At 39.2% G+C, this 23,524-nt stretch overlaps 1 protein-coding gene across 1 annotated transcript in view; it reads left to right on the top strand.

Moving 5' to 3' along the window:
• Nucleotides 1–8,021: 8,021 nt before the first annotated feature.
• The window catches only part of tenm3 (teneurin transmembrane protein 3), a gene marked incomplete at its 5' end in the record, with an annotated part of 193,533 nt that continues 178,030 nt past the window's right edge, over nucleotides 8,022–23,524 (top strand). The window contains 2 exons of the mRNA XM_079462768.1: nucleotides 8,022–8,253; nucleotides 13,761–14,039. Of these exons, the coding sequence (XP_079318894.1) occupies nucleotides 8,022–8,253; nucleotides 13,761–14,039 (511 nt within the window). The remainder of the gene's footprint in view (nucleotides 8,254–13,760; nucleotides 14,040–23,524) is intronic.

Here is a 23,524-nt window from a genome sequence, read left to right as displayed (position 1 = left end):
ACAACTCAGGCCTCCGCCATCTGGAAACAACTGCGCGCCACTTGAAACACCCAACGTAGATTTAGAGGAGCGGGGCCAATTTATTAGTGGCCTGTCCCACAGGCTCAGATTTCAGCTAGCACTCAACACCGCTGTCCCATATTCACACGTTCACATAGTCGTCTGACAACATTACCTTCTCAGACACGGTGCGTGTAGATACATTTGTTTAACGTACAAGATAACTGCTGGTGATGAACATAATCTTCTCTGGATTTAAAAGGATATGAATAAATTCATATATGTTTATGATGAAAACAATTTCATTGAGGTTAATTATCTTACAACGTTTAGCAGATTTTTTTTGTATATAGTGAAAGAAGCTGTTGACCACCTCTGTCTTTAGTTCCTATCCACTACCATTGTGTTTAAATGAATTATTAAATGATGAAAACAAGAATATGCAATTACAACATACTTATTTAGAACATTGAGGTTGTTTATTCCAGAATGACCAGATGAATATTATTATATAATAAAAATATATAATGACCACCTTTTTCTGTAGTCCCTATTCACTTCCATTGTGTACAAAACTGCTTAAATTCGTATTATCTTAAATTCAGCAGAAAAGATAGTCATAGGTGTTTGAGATCAAGTTCATTGAAAAAATACACTGCAAATCCCAACCGTTAACATAAATAGTAACCAACAGCAATCAAGGTAATTGCAAAGTCATTCTCACGCTAACCTACCTATTCCGTCTGTGTTTCGTACGATTGAAACGTCTTGAGTTTTTCTGACAGCTCGAGGCTAAATTAGACACGTTTTATTGAGGTTGTAACAGTCAGTGTTTTTTCCGTCCAGGTGCATATGTGTATGTTTAAGTGCGTTTGTAGCGGTTCTGACTGAAGGCTGTTCATAATTAGCGCCGCTAATGGCGAAGTTTAGAGACCGGACTCTCCAATTTGGAGCTGGGTGGCATCCTGTTGAACATGTCGGCTTAAACTTACAGCCAATCACCCCCAGGCAACATCAATCACCCAGCTGAGAAAAGCAGAGACGTACACAGGAGAGAAGGTAAACACTTCCAGCTGAAAGCATTTGGGTGCGATTTGTTGAGAGGAATGATGTCGTTTATATTGGGTGATCAGCGATGTTTAACAGACTGGCGCTCTATTTCATTTTCTCTCCCTTGCTCACTCATCTCTCTTCATTCTTTTCTCCTTTTCTTCCCACACGCGCACTCAACGCTCTTTCCGAACGCTCTTTCATCTTTTTGCACTATCTCTCTCTCTGGAAAAGATGGGCCGGTCTGCCGTTCCTGCATGTTTAGCGTGGTGCGCTTGACACGGGGGCGCCCGGCGGAGTGACGCACGGAAGCCATGCTGTGACATGACTTTGAATGTTTCTCAAAGCAAAGAGTGACAAGCATTTGAACTGAAACATTTTAATGATGCCTCTATTTTTTGAGTCAGAAGAAGAAAAAGTTTGTGTTACGACAAGAGTTGTGGCGAATCGCGCTTTGATGCCGCCGGGCTGTATAGTATTATCTCTGACCATTCTTCACTGAGCAGAACTTTCATTCCGGCCGTCTGGAAATGAAGTCTCGGGCTACTTTTCTTCTGGCCGCTCCCCTCCATACAGCCTCTGTTCCGGTGATTATGTAGTGGCGGTGAGCGGATGCTCTGATGCAACGGTGTCCAAAAGTTTCAATTTCACACCATGTTCAGCCACGTCGAACCCTCCTATTCCGCAAGGAGCCTCTGCCAACCTCTGTAAAATCCGACACCCCACCCCCCCCCCCACCTACCTTGATATGCTTTATTCACGTCGATTGCTCCTCTGTTTCCAATTTTACCAGCCCTCACTGTCAGTGTCTGCGTGTTCTGCAGGGTGTAAACGCTCTCGCGCCCTTCCCTCTCTCTTTCTCTCTCTCACTTTCACGCCCGCTGTCTTTCACACCCTTTCTTTCTGTGTTTCTTTCCAACTTTTTGGGGCGAGTGTCTGATGAGCTCAAGCTGTTGAGTCTGTCTCTTAACAGATCTCAGATTATTAGCATGTGGCCTAAATGCCTTGCTCCCACAACTAAACCACTCTGCTGATGCAGATAATTGCCTACCATACACACACCCGAGACAACCACAGAAGTCACACCCACAAACGCAGTCCATCTGAGCATATTGCACAAAACTGACAAGTGCTTGCTGTAGTAGCCAGATCAAATCTGATTGGTTAATTTACGGAAGTAAGCATGAAGCGTCATGTTTTTATTACTTTGAATGAGCTATTTCTATCTACATTCACCGGGGGTCCGCTTTCTACAGTTTCTACAGAAGACCTTAACAGAAAAACTGCTCTACAGAACTCGGTTTGAAAATACGTTGTCTCCTTCGGCAAATAAGTGAAAATGTGACAACATCCTAGTTCTGTGTCATCCAACATAGTGCTTTGAAAGGGAGGGGAGTGAGCCATTAGTTGCAATTCACAACCTCACCACTAGATGCTGCTTTATTTCATACACAATACAGGTCTTGTAAGGACATAATCCCTGGATTTAGAGAATTTCTGGAGTAGTGCACATGGTATTATCTACTACTATTGTGTAGTCCTACTTTATTTGGAGGTAAAAAAAATAATATATGAATATTACTTTTCCCCCTTTTTAGATGAACTTCACATTCTAGCAGCTAGAGCAGTATGTCTGTCATCATACTTATTGATGCTCAATAAAAAAATAAAGATGCAAAGATATGTGGTGAGAGTTAGAAGTGAGGTTAGGGGTAGGGGAAAGAAAATGCCATTAGATCTGAATAAAACAATAGAAGTCGACTTCAAGTCACCATGAAGAGTGTGTGTGTGGGTAAAAGAGAAAAAGAGATAAGTTATGTTTTGGTCTTAGGTCAAGTTAGCCGTTTTAGCTCGGCACAATTTAGCCCAGAACAATTACTCAACAGAGGAGTCTCTGAATGGAGAGAGAGAGAAAGATGTAGTGGAAAACCCGGGTGGCGTTCAGGCAGGTAATCCTCTGCTGTCGGAAAATGGGTCACATTCGTTCTTTTAGTGTCTGTTGTCCGTTCCTCTCTTCTTCTTTAATTTAACACCCCTTTCATCTCACCAATTCAAACAGTCATAGAAAAGATTAACGGCAGGAGGCCGAAGCTGCTTTTTTGATGATGGCATTTGCGGGATAAACAAAAGATCTTGACAGCAGCTAACACTAAACTTTTCCTTCCTTTGATCCCAATTTACAGAGCTCCCTCCCTTTCTTTCATAGCGAACTCCTAACTTTATATTAGATACAGTTGTGCCGGTCTGGCTTGCGTTACTTGTGTTCCAGAGCTTTCAAATCATACAAGCTGGCAATACATAAACCTACAAGCTCCCACCGGCCAAAAAAGAAGAGAGATGGAGAGAATTCTCATAAAAGTGGAAATGCCCAGCTGATGTTTCCAAGCTGTTGAGAATGATGGGAGTTCTGGCAGCGTTGCGGAAGATGAATATTTCTCCCCAGTTCCTTTTAGTTGCTTTTTAACCTTCTGAATGAACTCATCTTCAAGTGTACTCAGCTGGTAATTTAGCTGGCTTTCTTACTTACCATTTCTCACTTTCTCATTTTCTCTTTCTGGCTGTTGTGATAAGAATATTAACCTACGCATTGATACAGAGAAAGGGAGCTATTCAAACTGCCTACACCCATGGGTTCTCTTTCCGAGTTCATTTTTACAGGGTGCCGTCCCTTTCGTTAAAGGGATATACAAGTGGATACAATGGGGGTGCCCGTGGGCAACCTTAAATGACAAATGGGATGCCCTGTAGTCTCGTGGACTTTACAGGTTTTGGCACACAATGGAAAGCCATGATGCTTCAATTGTGCCATCTCGGACTGGCCCTGAGGCAAGTCAGTTCTCTCGATAGTTATTTAGGAAACCCCCCGGCAGCTGTTTTTAGTGTCAGCAATAAGTTTACAAGTAGAGCTACTACAGTGGCGAATCCTCCTCAACTGTCTTACGTTAGAACTTAATAGTATATTTTATTTCTATTCACTTAAATGAATATTTTTTTATTAAAAAAAAACCAAGTTGACCGTATATAGAAGACCTTTTTTATCTGAAAGACTTCCAATTCTTCGGCAGCCATATTACAAGTTACATCATATATGTTGATTTGATATCATTATTCATCATTTTAAATTTTTGTTATTATATATTGTATTACTTTGTTATTTTTTAGCAATATTTAGTGATCCTTCTCTTCCTTGTACTGTCTATGGCCACAAGCAAGATTCACACATACACACACAAAGGTCACCTCAGGCACAGCCTCAGATCATTTACGACGCCCAGACAAACATAAACTCACATGAACACACATGTTCATGTAAAAACTGTGAATATTCATCTTTGGTCATTGCTGGTTTAAGCCAAAATCCCCTCACCCCATGTAGCCAAGTGTTACTTTTCCGCTTGACTTGATTCCTGCATCCGCTCTCACGGACCTTTCAAGCACACGCACACACATGATTTGCACACACTAAACACACAGATCTTTCATTCGACAAACACACACAACGACACATACTGTATACACACAGATTAAGGCTGCTCCTTATGCACGTCGGGTTTCATAGTCTGGTAGGTGGTTAAAGGTGTAGTAGTTATTTTTTTATGTTAAAATGTTTTACCTGTCTAAATAATGTTCCATAAAAAAATACAAGTTTGAAAGATTGTAACATTGACCAATGGCATACATTTATCTAGCGGTTGGCAAAAAGGAATAATGGGGAAACAATCAATAGGTTTGCGTGTTAGTGGAAACATTTTTACTTTAAAATGAGAAGTGAAAATGACTGTCAGAGATTCATCTGCTTCAGCAATATCGACTGGTTATTTAGCTTTTCTCAGACACAACAGGACAGTGGATTTTCAAGTTTATCTTGTCCTCCCGAGTATTTTTCCCTCCGGCTGTCTGAGGGCCTTTTTTCTCACAAAGCAGAACATTCATCTGTGCTGTGAACCACCATTAGCGCTGTTTATCATAAATACATATTGCTTGCAATAACATCTCAGTGTCAGACCCTCAGCATGAGTCTTCCATATGAAATGGAAATGTAAAGTTTTAAAAATTATGTGACACCGCTTATCTGATTTATTAGAAGGCACGGCCATTTTTCTTCTATGCACAAATAAACTATCCTTTCAGATTCTCTGCACTGAGGTTTTTCTTTTCTCCCAACTGGAATTATTTATTTTCATAAATTTGTGCAGGACATCACTGGTGCTGCTCTGTTTAATGGAGCGTGATGCACTAATAGATCCTCATTGATAATTTAACATCTTCACTCTCTCTGACGGCAAGCATAAATGATCTTTCAACGGGCCTGATTTTTTTCTTCTTTTTCTACATCCAGACCCCCATACAGCACTCGAATGACCTCGACAGTCCTCTTGTACGAACAGTTTGCTGTATTAGGGATGTCAGTGTTTGCCTATTTAAAGCTTGGTGCTAGTCATCGAACCGCAACAGTTTTTAATTAAGAATTTAATTACCAATAATGCATTTGATCAGCCGCTCTTAATTCATTTATGACGCCAATGAAGAATCTGATAATGATGTCGCACGTATTCTTCACAGACAAAAGGGTGTTTTGTTCATTCATCTGATAAGAAAATATATATTTTCCTTCATACATTTTTCTTCACTTTTCATAAAGAAAATGATATGATGATTAACATTGTGTTTCAGCACAAATTATATTTTATACTAAGTGTCCAAGGCTTTAATAGATGTTTTTTCCCTTAATAAGTTTAAAGAGTTTTGCTTCTTACGATGGTGGTAATAAGATAAATAGTGGATAAAAAAGATAACTTCTGTTAACATGGTAATTCACACTTCAGTAAGATGAACATATGGGCCTGGCAAGAGTTAGACTTAAGCTTTGCTTGGAGAAGAGCAATATGTCTGTGTGTGTGTGTGTGTTGCCTTCATTGTGAAGACCAGCCAATGGTCCCGCCTGAGGAAAATTGTTTATTTAACACACTAAATGATGTCCTTATGAAATGATTAAAAATGCATGATGGTTTGGCTCGATAAAAAAAAACAATACACATCAGTGGATAGAAAAACACATGTGCGTGCATGCTCCAATTTGTGAGTTCAGTGTCTATATCGCATTACACCCGGTTCAAAGGAAGTCACGCCTATTTTCAGAACAAGCCAATGAGTGTTGATCTGTGTAGGAAGCACTCACACGCTCTCAAACGCTCCTTCATACTTAACAGACAGTGTGATGTACCCTCTCCTCTCTCCCTCTCTTCTCTCTGTCATGTAAAACACCCAATAACACTCTTCACCTACAGTATAAAAACACCCCAACCTCTAGCCTGTCTCCAGTCCTCTGACACGGCCATATAGGGAAGGTTTTTGAAATCACCTACGCATGACGTGTTCAAAAACAAAAAGGGTGCTGGCCAAAAAAACGAAAAGGAGAGGAAGAGGAGAGTGAAAAAAATATGTTTCAGCATGAACAGCGAAGCATGCATGTTGGGAAAGATCCAAATGAAGGCCAGCCAAGAAAGAAATGAAAGTACAGCGATTATCAGGACCCAGAATTAGAAGCAGAGGGTTTTGGACTAATAAACATTTGAAACGCACCCCAGGGCCATCACCATCATTTATTACTCCACCATCTCTCATTAATGGTTTTTCTTCTTCTTTCGTATGTTTTGTACGTTTTTTCTTCTTCGATTCCCAGCATGTTGTAGGTAGATTTTATTAATTCTTGCTAGCAGGGTTTAATGAAAGGTTGTTGGCTGTTTTTTCACTCTTCCGTTCTCGATACCTTCCGTCTTAGATGTTCTTATCCGGTATTTTGTTTCAGTCTTCTGCTTACTGTATCGTTGTTATCAGTAACTCTTGACATATAGCAGGTTAAAGAACCCGGCCATCAATTAAGCAACAACCCGCACGCACACACACAGTCCCATCCTGTCCTATTAAGCTTATCAACTCCCAAAATACATTCCTTTTCAGTAACAAAGTCAGCAACTTACAGTACTGTGTGTGTGTGCATTAGGACTGGGCAACATACTGAATCTTTCTGATGTATATCCACAATGATTTTTCTGGAAGTATAAAATTAATAAAACAATTTAATTAGCTTTTTATTCAGTCATTATGATTTTGAAATAGCTTGTCATTAGATTATTTTCATGGTCCTTCATTTTCTTTTTCCATGACTTGCAGCACAAAAGTTGATAAGTTCAAACTGTGCAGTGAATTGAAAACTGTTCATCAGCTGTTCATAATTTATTTTCTAAATTGTTAAAATGTCTGTAAAAAGACTTCATTGTGAAATTGCATACATGGAGGAGCGCTATTTATTTAATATGAAACTATTATTTGTCCTTCATTAAGTGAGAAACTGCATGAAAAATAAGACTTTTTGTGTATTTGCATAAAAAAAGATTGCACTGATTCCTCTTTACTACCGTAGCTGTCTAATATTGACACTAAATAAAAAAATATATATGTACAATATATTTTTATGTTTATATATTTATTTATTGCACAATAGACACACACACTCAGAAAGGAGGTGTTAATTATTAACACACTGTGTTATGCTTTTAAGACATATTGTCACAGATATGTGTTCAGTATATGTATGATTTATTTTTAAACAATTTGTTTTCCGAGTACAAACACACACACACATTCACAAAAACCTGACACTTCATTAAAAACCTCCAGGAATGTCTGCTACACACGCAGGAGGAAACATTCTGACGTCGTCTTACGAAAGACGACATGCTCATGGTGTCTCACCACAGTCCAGAAGGTGGAGAGGATTTGTGAATCCTGGGAAGATTAAATGTACAGCTTAGCGTGCTATGTGACGGCTAGTTTACACGATATTTAAATCTCTCTCTTTCCCTCCTTCTCTCGCTTCTCCAGGTAGACGACGGTAATCTCACAGTTGGGTGGAGTGAGAGCGCTCCAGTTGGTTGCTGCGTTGCGTTACACCGCGTCATGTGGGCAGGATGGATGTGAAAGAACGCAGGCCTTACTGCTCGCTGACCAAGAGCAGGAGAGAAAAAGAGCGCCGCTACACGGGCTCGTCGGGCGACAGCGAGGACTGCCGCGTGCCCACCCAGAAATCCTACAGCTCTAGTGAGACCCTTAAGGCCTTCGATCACGACTCCTCACGACTGCTGTACGGAGGACATGTCAAAGAGATGGTCCACCGAGAGGCAGACGAGTACGCCCGGCAAGGTGAGTCACCTGCGCAGCTGTTGAAACTAGTGTCACATCAGCCGGCCCAGACGTCACATGTCCTAAAGCTTTAAAGTGCACGCTTTAAAAACAACTCACGCCGCTTGTCTTGTGAATAGTTTTTTTGCTGGCCATTAAGCTGTATCTTGCATAATTTTTTGAAAAAAAAAAAGAATTCCTTTGACAGTGAGATTAAGTGAGGTTCACCCTTTTTTGTGTCAAATATGCGACAGGTCGTTCCGCCACCTCAGTGAAACTGCATGCTGCATGGAACCGTGAGAATGCAATGTGATCTTGTTCCTCATATTTTTTGTTTCGTTGGCTTAATGTGAAGGATGTGTCCAGAGTAAAAAAAACACCCTAGACTGAATTTTTCAATGAAGTAAAATTAATTTTGGTAGTAATAATAAATGTTTATTTGTTAATATAATTACTTAGTGTTAGATTACAGTCTTAGTTTGTGTAAGATTATCGCTCATATGATGCAATCTAAGTTGTGTTTTGCCATGTGTTGAGATCATCAGCCAACTGGCGAGAAGCTTATTTACCAAAGCCAGTTTTTAATTTTACATTTAGGTGTTGGCACGCTTTAAATTTGGATCTCGCATAGATATGTCCGCTAAGAATGCATTTTTGGACACATCGCATTAAAAAAATGATATATCTGATATATAACCATAATTATACATAATTACAGGAAATACAATTTTGGTCTGGCACAACTGCACACACTATTTTCTTTGAGTGAAAAATAAAGTAGTATGAAAACAGATTAGATTCATGTACACACGCCGAATGGCGACGGAGCACAGAAATAAAACATTTCTTCTGATTAACATTACTGAAACCCCTGCGTCCGGTCTCTCATTTTCAGATCTGAAGTTTCTCTTTTAACGTATGCCCACGTGTCCCATTGGCAATAATGAATGGCACCATAAAAACATAAACAGCATTATTGCACTGTTCTGAAGTTTGCTATGTGCCCCGATCGGCCACAGTTTTATTACTAATTATGTGCGCGGAGGGTGCGAAACCATTCACACAAACCTCGTTTTATAAACTCACTCGCAGTCATGGAGTTTTTTTTTTTGTTGCGTTTGTTTCTCCTGCATTAAGGCTTCATCCAACTATACACCAGGAAAGGTGAGTGCGGTACTGCGGATTTAGCGCAATCCTTAGATTTGGGTCAGATGTTTTTTTCCCTGGGTGTTGTGGTTCTGTGTGTTGTGATAGAGGTTAACCCTCTGTATTTGCGCGCCCTTAACGTAAGTGTTGTGTTAAGCTGAAGGTCAGTCTAGCTGTTATCAGTCACCGGAGCGCTACAGGCTCTGTCTGTTGAGTGTGTTTATTTTAGAAAGCACAGGAAGTGACACCAGATTACAGCAGGGGGTAAAAGAGCAGCTTGCCTGGAACCATTATGCAGGTTAGCCCACTCCATCACGGAGCGAGAGAGAGAGAGAGTCGGCGGAAGAGCAAAGGCACACGCAGATGTAGTGCAGACACCGTTAAGCTCTTGAAACTGCGCTCGGCCCTTCAACACTCTCTCCATAATCAGCCCGTGGCGGACGTGACCTAACCCCGGTCTCCTGCCCTAACCCTAACACGCACACCGTTCCTCATGAAAATCATTCCTCCCGTGTGATATATTTCTAGCCTTTAGACCACTGTGAAAAGGCGGATAATTCATTTACCAAATATAAAGGACCAGGCAGGCCAACCCAAATTGTTAATTAGCCATTACACATCAATGGCAGATTGGAATTACGAAGATGTGAAATACTGTAGGCTCGCTGGGAAGCACCGCCGTTTAGTTCCATTACAAAGTTCCATAAAGGTCATTACCAGTTCATTGATTGCTTTCAAACTCAAATTAACACTTCATAAATATTTGAGCAGAAAAGCCGTAATTGTTCAATTATCTTATCCTGTACAATTTCATCTACACTAATCGCTGTTCATTTGGAAGTTATATGATTTTAATTGAACTTTAGCGGAACCCCGATTATTTCTGTAGTTAATAGCCCTTATTAATTCCTGTGTTTATGCAAGGGATCGATGATTTTACGTATTTGTTTTAGTCTTTATAGTCATCACATAAAAATGTGCAGCTTTTATAGTGATTGTTTTAACATGGAATTTTGTGGCTCAATAAGGTTTTCATATGTAATGACCCTTTTTTTATGTGTAACATCATCAAATGTATTTCATTATATAGGATATTATAATTCAATTCATATTGCTTTTCGTCCTTATTTGTAATTATTTAGCAAAATATACTTTTTATAGTTTTTTCTTTTTGATATAAAAAGGCATTATTTGAAGTCCCCACCACTTAAGTTTAAGAGGATCTGCCTGTAAACTACAAAACCAATGATCCGTTTTAGGGAGCAATATATTCCAGCAGTATTTCTGGTGTTCTGTAAATGTGCCGAAAGCTTTTTCTTAGCCGCTGCGGTTCTCCGGGCTTCATTGTTTTTAGAGCAGCACACACCTATCACCATGGCAGATAAGCTTCCTCCATGGAATGCCGTCTTCTCCACACACTCATTCCACAGAACACGAGTTTGCAAATCATTAGATCAAGAAAAAAATGAATGGAAAATGAATAATACAGTAAGTCGTAGTGGGTGCTAAATCGAAAGGGTTTTTTTAAAATCGTCTTGTGTCCAAATATAAAGTTAAGAGTCCAAAAATATTTAGTTTTTTTACATAATTTTCGTGGATTTTTTAAATACATTTATTTGAATTGTTTTCGTCTGTTTTGGTGTTGTATGTGTGTAAATAAATACAAGTAGCATTTATTCATATATATATATATATATATATATATGTATATATATGTATATATATATATATATATATATATATATATATATAGAAATATTTGAGTAGATCATTTATTTGGATGTTTATCCCAGCAGCACACTATTTATTTTTATTTTCTTTAGGTAAACAATTTACACAATATACAGGTTTTCAGTTACTTTTTTTATTTACATTTATTTTATTCATGCATTTAGATTTTTAGTTTAGAGCTAAATAAAAATGTAATGTGTAGGCTGTTCATATTTTACATCTATACTCATATATGTTATGCTATGCAGTATATAATATTCAATCATTATCACGTATAATAATTATTATTACAATGATTTTTTCATTAAGAATAGCTTAAGTACACACAATGGCATGATGAAGATGTTTTCTCATCTGTGTCTCACACAGTTTCTGCATGTTTGTGTGCACGTACATTTCTGTTGTTTTTTATCATGTCTTAAACGGCACCGGTATTTATAACATCCATCTCAGTCAATTTCATTGCAAAAACTAATTTGATTTTAATTGTGAGATTGCCAAATGGTGGAAACTCTGTAGACACTAGTATACTGAAAGTGACTTTATTCCCCCGTCAACTCCACACACCGCAGAAATAGTCTTAGAATAAGTAATTCGACGTGTGGATTAGAGAAAATCAGCTATGTCTTGTCATTCTCCCCGTGCTGACATGACGTGGATATAAATAATCCCTCATATCTGCAGCGGTTTTCTCTCAGTATGAAACAGTACACAGCCCTAGAGACTGCAGTCACTTCATTAAAACAGTTTTAAAAAGCGTGTAAACGGCTGTTTAGACGTGTTGCCGTCGCGTTCCCTCTCGCAGCTAATTGCTGCAGTTTATCTGCATCCTTCCAAAATACGTGCAGAAGGTGCTCGGAGAAGACATCATCCGTCTCACTGCGAAACACATTTTTCAAGCTCATTTTCAAGCTCACTTAGCACAACCAGACTTGCCAAGCAACATACATGGTGCTAAAGAATAACAATTAGTCAAGTGGCAGCCCACCTTTCACAGCCAGAATACACACTTTTCCATATTAAACACGTTTAGCTATTTTTATGCTTTTTTAATGAAGTTTTAACTCTTAAGTATGCCCTGGGTTCATTTAGAAATCGTGTCTGGTGCCATGCTTGTTTTTGTTTGTGTTTTTTACTTCATTTTTACTCTTACAAATACTTTACAATTCTACTTCATTTATAATTTTCTGTTGTAACTGCAGCAAGTCTTGCACTTATCTAAATGAAAGCGTATAGCTCTGAGATTTAAGAGATCTCAGTTATGTTTGATTTCAATTACCAACCTTGTCCCAGATGTTTCATGCTCAAGTCCTTAGGAGAAATACAAATCGAAACCATTTTGACAATCGAAATGGTATAGATAGAACCATCAAATGTGGATTGAACTGCTCAGATAATTCAGTCCTTAAAGAATGTGATGAGACATTCGCGATGACATATCTGACTTTTATTTGCAGTCATTGATAGAATCGAAAATCTCAGCACAGCTAGAGACATCCATTATCGAGATCGCTGCTAGAACAGAGGAGACAAGAGATTTGTGGGGTATTTTCAGCCAAAAGTCTTAATTTCATAGGAGAAACAACTGGAAAAATCTCATTTGTATTTTTTTTCTTTCCAATGGTTATAAATCATGGCGACTTTTTTTCAATGGGCAAGAGCTTGTCTGCATGACAGAGTCTCTTAAGCAGACATCTGTGTTTATTTCTGTGCTTCCAAAAACCGATCAGGACTCATATTTGCAGTGCATTGTGGGGCAGACTGCTAAGTCTGCAGTTATATGACTGTCTGATGAGACTTGATAGTCTCTTTGTTGCACACATGGGGTGTTAGCTTGCCTTCTGTGTAGTGTGTGTGTGTGTGTGTGTGTGTGTGTGTGTGTGTGCGCACGCATTTGCGTTTGCTTGTGTGTGTTTTAAGAAAGGGAGTCGTTCACAGCAGCTCTACTTTCTGTGTAGGCTTTGGGTCAGTTAACACAATCTCCCATGCTTAAAAAAGGAAGAAACCAATAACAAAAAAGATAGATTGCACTATCGATTTACAGCTTTATTTTTCTTTTCCCCTTCCCTTTTCTTTGGAGCTGTGGATCTTTTCATTGCTCAACGCTCCACAAATGGCTCCCCGGTTGCCAGCAAAGCCCATTTATCTGTCAGCTTGTGTTTTACCAATGCTCTATGGGCTTCCCTCACCCTAAAGAAAGCGTACCTGAGCCACCCCCACACACACACACATACGCATACATTGTGGAATTGTTCGGTTCACTCCCACATTGAAAACCGCTTATCATGACGTCCACTCGGCGAGTAATGGACTCCCTCCAGTGAGAAAACTCAATTTTCTTATCCTCGTATACTTAAAATTGTGTGTGTTTGGAAGGGGCATCCGGGGAATTAGTGGTCTCTCATTTATTTTTTTCATTCTCGTGATACAAAAATAGCACATGGCAGAAATAAGTGTAGAAAACCCCAGTCAGACTTTTAAAGAGCCTCTTCTCTGTGTCTCTTTGATTGATTGTTTCTTCTATTTAACTAGGCCATGTTGAGTAACTCTCACTGTGTTTTTGGTATACCGTAGCATTTTATTATTCCAAGTGTTATATGTGTGTGTTTATATATTCTCACTGTGTAAATATACATGTTTATGTCCTACAGGGCAGAACTTTAACCTGAGGCAGCTGGGAATATGTGAACCAGCCACGCGCCGTGGCCTGGCCTTCTGCGCCGAGATGGGACTCCCCCACCGTGGCTACTCTGTTGGCGCAGGCTCAGATGTGGACAATGAGAACGAGAGGGTGATGTCACCAGAGCGTGCGATGCGCCTTTGGGGCAGGGGTGTAAAGTCCGGCCGCAACTCCTGCTTGTCCAGTCGCTCCAACTCGGCACTGACCTTGACCGACACGGAGCATGAGAACAAGTCAGACAGTGAGAATGGTAAGTGGAGGCTCACTTGAGTTCTCTTCATTCTTTCAATCCAGATTTAACCAGCGCGAACAGGGAAACTTTCATCTGATGCACACATGTATGTAGGGTCCAGAATTAACTTTTCGACACGCTTGCCAATGTTTAGAGGACTATTATTATTATTAATGATAATAATAATACCTATAATAATAATTATAATAATAATTTTATTATGATTGGTGGTTGTATTATTGTTTTTTGGGTTTATGGTTTATTTGTATTTTGATGTAAATAATTCACATTGTCTACATCAGCAAACATTAAAATAACTTGTTAACTTGTTCTGTATTTACACGTTATATTTTGTTAAAATATTTCATTTAAAAATCAACCTGAAGCTGTTTTGAGCTCACCAAACATTTTGTGCTTGGCGGGGGTTATTTTGGATCCTGCTTACATCTCACATGATCCTGTTTTATTCTTTCAGTAAACGACACAAAAAAAGGTTTCCTTTTCTAAACGTCTTCAAACTGCAGTCTCATCACAAGTCGGCTTTACACTGATTCTGCACACCTGTCACACCTCCCTTGCCTAACATTCTGATTATAACACTCTTTTATCATGACTGGCTGCAAAAGTCAATATCTTGCACGATGAAGTCAATACATTTGCGTTTACTCTTTGTACCTGTACCACTGCTTTCCTCTGCCCCGAGGGGACCTTCAAGAGGCCCAATCAAAGGCCCACCTTTGTGCCGGGCGCTAGGAGACCTTACCTAGCCATCGTTGGAATGCGCCACTCGCATGAGCGATCGCACACAATGGCTGGTTAACAGGCCCTGGCGGTTTGATGTGCAAATTTGATCATGCTTGAAACTTGGAGAAGTGATGGCAGCGTCGATCTCGCTCTCTCGCTCCCCTTTTTACTTGGGTTCTGCAGTTCATTCGCACAAAGCAGCTGTGATGGTTCAAAGAATGCTCAGGTGACAGGTTTCCTCTGGGCCCCCCGCCACACTTCCGCTGCCATTCTGGGGTCTCGGCAGGGGAGACGTCATCACGCCCTCACACACTTTTTTGATTATATTTTTACTACGCAAAAATATTTTAGATTTGTTTTTTTGTTGTTCCAATGGAAAATAAATTGAGTTGTTTATTTATATTGTTTGTATGCTCCTGAATTGAAATGCGAATTGAAGCTGCTGACAGCGATGTAAAGGAAAGCCATTTTTAAGTCAAATAAAGTAAATGAGGAGCTGATTTTTTCATTATCTTTCCTCCACACGCTCTTCTGTCACTTCTTCTCATTTATTAAAATTCCTGGGACTAACAGGTATTGTGCGCACACAACCTTTAAGAAGACCTTATCTAATCACTTTCATTAACACCTTTTGGCTTAATTAAGAAAGGCAAAGCGCTGAGTGTGTAGGATTGTTATATTTGCTTCCATTATGAGATGAATGTGTGGAGCGACTCATATCTCTGATGACGGGAGCTGTGAACACACACGTTCCAATGGGAGCTTATTCTACTATTTTTAATTCTCTTTCTATAATGTAGTTAATATTTGTAAAAGCAGCCCTTGTCGTGTGCGTATCGGCATGTGATATGCTTTTCTCTCATGCATATCAAATGTAAGACAAAGCTCATAATATTATTTTGTAATTTACTCATTAAGTACCTAAGTGACGGATAATAAACAACTCATTTTTGCTGTAGAAAGAAGCTTATTTACATTGGATTGTAAACGGTCCATTTCATGAAAAAAAATATTTTGACAAGTAAGTTATTATGTATGTAAAATCAACCAGCTCTCTTGTTCAATGTCATATGTAACCTCCATAAATGATTTTCATGTTCAATATACAAAAATGTCATGACTGACCAGGTGTGTGTTTCCCAAAAGCATCGCTAGCCAACTATGGTCCAGCGCCTACCATACCCATCATTTTAAATATATACCAATTTAATTTTACATCTTTAAGTTTGTCAAGAAAATAGCAAAGTGCGCATGCGCACCCAACCTGTGTGCTCTAGGACCCTGGGGAATCCCTGGGCAGAATGACGTAGGAAGTATATTCATTTATAAGTATATTCACTTATAAATGAATAAAATATCGGGAAATAAAACAACAGATTTGATTACAAAAACCGCCTTTAAATGCAATGTATGTTATTTACAGCAAGAATGAATTCGATCTGAACGTATTTATTAGTAGATGTCATTACTCCACCAGCTGTGTGGCGTCATTACCTAGATTGCTGAACCAACTTAGTTCGAACAATGGATCTCCGACACGGTTAATACGTTTCGGGAAACAGTCGTAACTACATTGTTAATTTACCCAACCATGCATCGTACTATGAGCAGAGAGTTATATCGTTGTTCGGGAACCGCACCCCAGATGGGGAAGATTGTAAAACTACTTTCTGACATTTATCTCTGGGAAAAAAGCTTTTTTTAGTGAAGTTAATTATTGTTATCGTAAAAAGAAATGGATGCAGTTGTCCTATATTTCACATTTATTTTCTTGTTTAAATGCAAATATGTGCTTTCTGTAAATAGGATTTTTTTAAACTACCTATTAGTGGGGAGGTTTTTGACTACAGCACTTTTTTCACTTAACACTAAGTTGTTCATATAAAAGTAGTAGACTGCTAAACATGTTCAAATGACATAAATATGTGAATGTTACATCAAATATTTAAACTCCGTGAAACCAGACATTTCATTGATAACATGTTACAACACTCCCCAGTCCGCACAGATGACGTGCATTTGATGCCTCAGAAGTCTGCTTTGATAAACAGCTTTTGGAAAGCATTTGTTTAGACTGTCGTATGCGCTGGTGTTGACACGTAACAGAACTCTGTGTGGGTTTTTCATAATTGTCTCATTGAATTGTGGCATATGTAACAGTTGTTGAGGCTTAAGTCCTAACAAGAGACAGCTGCAGGCGCTGTTAGCGAGTCCGCGAGGAGACATTGAATATAATGCCTTCTGTCCTTACTGTGTCCCGCTTCACTCCATTACAACATCTTTGGTAATACCGTCAGCTACCGTCTCCCCAAGCCTCTTGACGTGAATGTTGAAAAATGCTTTCCCCAGCCATATCAAAAGACTTCCTGTTTACATGTGCCTGGCGTCACCGTGGAAGAAAGTGTGTCCACATGATTGACACACTGTTTGGGTTTTTTTACCCCGGCTCCCTTTTCTACCGCTTGTCGCCTCGGAGGTTGATTGTGTTTGCGCGAATGGGCCGCTGCCCCGTGCGACAGCGCCTTTTGACTCGAAACTCAATGGAGGTTAATTCCGTATGGAAAAAAAGCGGGATTTGTCAAGCAGAAGCCGAGAGTGGAAGCGAAAGAGGTGCGTGTACTGCCGTCAGACGCGGTTCTAGTGAAAGGATCTCAATTCCGTTCCCACAATTCCAAGTTCACCCTTAAACTCTATTAGGGAGTACACTAAGAGAAAGACGTGCTCAGCCTCGGCCTCTTTGGACTTAATATCCTGTAATGGAGAAGGGGTTCGGGAGAAACACCTGAGCACAATGCGGCATAAAGAAAGAGGGAGAGGGAAGGGAGAGGGTAGGTGAGAGATGGCCACTAACAAAGGAGAGATATTTTGTCCCTAGTCTCCAGGGGACATTTGAGACTGGGATGCGCTTCACTGCATGCCCACCCGTGTCTCCCTCTTCAGGGTCACTGGACACCTGCTCACTCCCCTGGAGGGAACGAATGAAAAGAGAAAGACACACACACACACACACATCAGTGTTCACACCAAGGCCATTAAAAAGGCATATTGTGTTTGTTTACATAAAAAAAAGAATATTAGATTTACATGTAGTAATAAAATAAATATATATATATATATAACCCAGTATGTGAAAACATCTCAAAATCTAATTGTGAGATAATAAACTTCTGAGTTAGATTTCAACCATTAATTTCACTATGATTTCAATTTTTAACATGACCTTTTTATTATAGGTACATGTTATATATTCACAGAATGTGCTTTACATTATGTAGGATTTTATGCAGTATTAAAGACATTTATTATTATTATTATTAATGATAATATTATTTTATTAATAGTCCTAACAAAATATCTGGTTTCTCATTCTGTTTTAATGGAAATGTCCCATTTCTTCATACTGTGATTTCAGGTGATGGAAAACACAACACAAAAAGTTCTGAAAAAGTTTTAGAAGTGTATCTGTAGTGATTACACTTACATTTAGGCATTTGACGCTTTTATCCAAAGCGATTTACATTGCATTATACTATACATTTGTTTTTTAAGTATAAGATTTGCTTTTATATTTCTAGTTATCACAAACAACTGGAAAAATCTAAAGGTGTGGGAGGCTTTGCACTGTCAAGAAATATGTATAGTGCACAATCATGTCAATTAAGTGCGTTATATAACAATCATACAAAGTTAGATCTAGCAGAAAGTGTTCTGTCTCTTGTGTTGGTTGCAGCCTTGTTGCCATCAAATGGCACCTGCTTCTCTATTTGGATCTGTTTTAAGCTAGTTTGAAGCTCCTCACGCATCTGCACGCCACAGGGGTTCATGGGAAGAGGCAGAGAGAGGGGAGGGTGAGCCCTGACTACAGGAGAAACAACCAACGGCTGGGTCAGACTATTTGTGGTGTCATTTCCACTGCTCCCTGACTGAGGTTTTAATGCGCCTCCCCTTTGATTATTTCATTATTTCGGGCGGCTTTAATCAAAAATTGCACAGCAGATATGAGAGAGATGTTCCTGCTGTGAGCAAGGGAGCTGTTGCGCTACCCTTAGCCCGTGCTGCAGCAGAGAAGGTTCTAGCATCTCGACTCGCCTCGTTTTTTAAGAGGCTGTGAAGTTACATGAAAGGATTCGACCGGAAAGAAGCAAGAACTTCCCTGTCCTGATAGTTTCAGTTTTTTTTAAGTACTGGAAAGCCTCACAGAGGCACGTTCAGTTCAAGAGCTTACGATTCTGTGTGTGTGTGTTTCCGCCTTGTAAATCCACAACATTTTTCTGTTATCGTGACCGCGAGTCAAGTCGGATTTATTGTGTTCAGACATTTCCAGTAAAGCACTTCTACTGTATTACTTGTACGACTATAAGAAACAAAGGCCACTTGCTCTCGTTTTTTATCCGTTGTTTTTTGCTGAATCATAGGAGGTGATAGAGTCCTCCGGGAGTAATTTTCTGCTTGGTAAAGTGCAGGGCAGAGTGCAGCGTCCACCTTTTCTCTTCTTATGTTCATGCGAGGCGGTCACAGGCGCCGTCTTAATGAGATTAAGAAAAATGTGTCAACAACAATGCAAATCCTGTAAATATCTTAACCGGCTTAGTAAGACTGGCCCAGCAATTCAGAGCGCAGAAATTCATTCACGGAGGACGCCGGCTGCGAATGCAAACACGTATACATTCAAGTATGGCTGCACACAGGACATAGTGCTTAAGGTGCAGGGCCAAATTATATACATTTTTATCCACATTTTCTGCACCGATTTTCATGGAAAATCTTTTTGCAAAGATAATTCTAATTTGTTAGATTGAGTATTATTATTATTAATATTAGGTAGGCCATGAATTGTAACATTTCAGTTTGCAGGAATGTAAATGGAGCTTTGCAGAATGGCAACAAGTGAGTTTGTAAAATGAAAATGTACTCTTAGCATGATATTTTGTGATGGAAAAACAACATTCAAGATTTAAGTAACATGTAATTCTTTGTGAAAGACCGTCATTGCAGGTTCTGCAGAAATCAGCAGAGCTTTTTCGGCAGCTCATTCTAGGTGGGTCCGCTACTATACGTGTGTTGCAACACGCACAGAGCTGTTTTAAATACACACATCTAATTGTGTTAGGTAGCTTTACAAAAATGCTTAATAAGCAATTAGATGAAAACTAAAGCCTTTCATCCTAGAAGCGTTCTAATATATCTAATATATGTAGTTTAGTGCGTCCTGCTTCCTCTAATGCTTTTTCAGATAGCGCCACTTTAATTGGACGTGTGATTAAATGCACTATAGAGATAAATACATTCAGAAAATCTGTACAACAATTACTTTTCAACAATAACCAGGTGCTTAAATATATTTAGCGAGAGGAAAAGATTTTGAGTGAGAGCGCTGATAAAGCGCCAGGCTTGCTTTATATTATTAAAGAGTTACTTCTATAAGGCTTCTATAGTATGGCTTTCACATTGAATATAGAAATGGAAACGATTGACCGTTGCCATTTCCTTTCAGTTACAAATGCTCCGAGGTTATGCTGGCAGCCATAGCTGTTGTCCTCCGGTCCTCACGAGTTATTGATATCAGTGCTTTGGTAATAGACCCCGGCCACGGGAAGATACGAGGTGAGATTTATGAGAATGAGATGTTGCGAAAGATCACACAGGAAAAAAGCTGCCGTTGCACAATGAGTGCGCCGTTAATAATGCTAGCCAGGGCTCTAATGCGCTCGGCACATCAAAAACGGCTTGCAGACATAAAACAGCATGCAATCCGCCGGAGCACGTACGGACACATCACGACTGTTTACGCTCATGCATTTACTGTCATTTTGTAGTGACGGGTGATTTTGTCCACAAAATCACAATAGAAACATTCCTGCGAATGCCACAATGAAGACACAAAGTCTCTTTGTTTCACTCTGACATGTTTTAGAACAGTAATATAAATATGTGGTTTTGATAAGTGTTCATTATCCCACTTGTGTTGCTAAAGAGAAGTCTAAAAGTCTTTCTGAAAAGCAGAAAATGATAGTGTTACAGTAAATTGCATGATCTACTTTTTTGTAATTGGTTGTAACAAATTCAATATTTTCATTGTATTGAAAACGTATTACAGTATAACTTATTTAAATAAATGAATTTGAACTTTCATGACCGCTGAGAAAATTGTGATTCGTGAAAAAATCTCGCTTCACCAGCCATTGACGGGTGTGACGAAAAGTTCATTTTTGACCTTGGGTTCACCCATAACTAATGACATTTCATTTATTCTGCAATTAGTGACGGCAATCCATTTCCTCTCTAAGCATCAATCAAAGTCTCTCTGAAAGAAAGCAACACAAGCGTTTCTTCCAAATCTCCAGCAGTGCTCCAGTTGTCTCGGTTAAGACACCATTTTGGAAAACAAACTTTTGCCTCCTGGCTTTAAACTCACTACAATCCATCCAGTTGTAGAGGTATCTGTTGCTCAACCGGTCAGAAAGACCAAAAACATGAAGGAAGAGAAAAGAACAAAAAGACATGAAAGTACGCCAGCAGTTTGATTTCATCCCATGCCATGGCTGAATGGCCACGGTTTTATGGTGTCTCCGAAGGCTAAATCGAGACACATTGTTTTTCCATGAGGGTCGTGAACTAACCTCGGCGGTGTAGCGACAGCGCCTGTGTCGGTTTTGTGTGAGGGATGAGCAGTCGGCTCGATTCACTCAAACACCTTTATCATTCACACAACAGAGAGTGTGTTTACTGGGAAACACTGCACTTCCTGAGGGCCCTGTGGCTGCTGCTGTTTGTGGTGGGGGGTTGTGAATATACGCAGCTTTGTGTGTGCATGTGTATATAAATGTCATCACAGGACTGATAATTTATATTCAGTTCAATATTTTTCCATAGGAAATTAATTGTTTGCAAAGGCTGTCATTTTTACACACCTCATTATCTCGAGGTCTCCACACTGTCAACTGTAATGTGATGCAAATATTTACTTACATCTCACCACCTGACCGACCACTGAAGCAAGATGGTCAATTTTATAATAATTTTACGCCTGTAATTGTAAGGAAATTGCCATCTGGTTGATGATAGCAGGCTGGAAAAACTCTACACAAAGATTAATGGTCTATACTGTGCCATTTCATGTAATAGGAAATTAAATCTATTCATTGATGATTTTTTGAAATTTATATTTCTCAATTATAAAAGAGGCATTTTTACATTTTTATGTCATGTGTTTTTATAATTCTTTCCTCGACTTGTTGCTTTTGATCTGCAAATACTGTGCAAATTACAAGAATTGTACAAGTATTGTACAAAGGATGTCTCCCTCTCTCTCTCCCATATACAATTCTAATTCATAATTCATGCATTCACAATTGTATCGTTATACTGTACAATATGCAAATCACATTGTTTTATTTGCTTTATGTTGGATTAGTCCCCAAACTATATAATTACTTACATAGTAATTCAATTATAAAAAATATTGTGAAATTGTGATGAAATGTGATGTAGAAACTGTACTTTTTATTGCTATTAATATAAAGTATGAATATATTTACACCATCTATAAATATAAAATATATAGGCACACACACATAGAGAGAGAGAGAGAGAGAGAGAGAGAGAGAGAGAGAGAGAGATCATGACCCATATGGATTCATTTAAAAAAGAGCCAATACAATGTAAAACTCGGATACCTACAGCTGCCTTTGCAGTAAAAGGAAACATTACTTCAAAGGCGTGCAATCAGCACGCATCAAAGTCGTCCAAAGAACAGCAGCCGACATGAACTGCATACTGCAGCTCCAGATCCAGTCAGCTCACAATACAGCTCTCCATGTTGATCTTCTTGTGATTCGGAATTGAACTGGAAATGTTTTTTTTGATCAGGTAACAGGGCTTTGTAATGAAAGATCAAGTAGAATGGAAACACCGCAGTCTTTAAACAGCAAAGAAAAGTTCATTATTTGGTGCCGCAAGTTGATTTAGTAGCGCAATAGAGAGCCGCAGATGAGGCACAGGAAGGAAATGCTGATGAATGCGGACAGGTTAAAGGTCCTACATCAGGAAACATCAAATCATGTGAGCAATCACCATACTAACTGATGCTTCTGATTAAGAGCACAGACATGGGAGTTTTCTCATACATATATGCAGTGAATTTGACGCCTTATATACAGACGGTCGCTTGGTGAGTTGATCATTTTTTCCTTTTAATTTTCTTGCATTTTTTTTTGAAGTTTTCATAACTTGGGGCTAATAAGCATGCTTTGAACATGCTGTGCTTTAGCTGTTGGACGGTTTGCATGATTAAAACCTCTCAGGGACGTTTCTTGAATTATTCTCTTTTTAGCACACACACATGGAGATAAACATTTGTGTCGATGGTGTTTTCGGAGCCTGTTGCATTTTAAAAATTTTGAATCAAACTTTTAAGAAGGTCTCTCGAGACATCCATTTTGTCATTCTCCATCCAGCTAGTTTTAATCACAGATATGTGAATGCCCCCGAGAAACGCATCTGTGTAGGGTCAGGTGAACGTATAACAATTATTCAGGACTTCCCTAAAACAGATTAGTCGACCGGTCATTCAGGCGACCCACCAACTATTCACGTTTCACGTCCGAATGGTCATTGTTTTTTATATCAATGCAAACCGTGCATTGCACACATTAGATAGCACATTTCACCATCCATAGAAAGCCCAAATAAATGAGCAAGTAGCTCTTTCAGTTGTTGTCCCTCATTGTGTACTTAACAGATGTTGCACATGTGCAAAC

Source organism: Barbatula barbatula (assembly GCF_947034865.1).
Source record: "Barbatula barbatula genome assembly, chromosome: 8".
NCBI lineage: Eukaryota > Metazoa > Chordata > Actinopteri > Cypriniformes > Nemacheilidae > Barbatula > Barbatula barbatula.
This window is presented reverse-complemented; position numbering and strand designations above follow the sequence as displayed.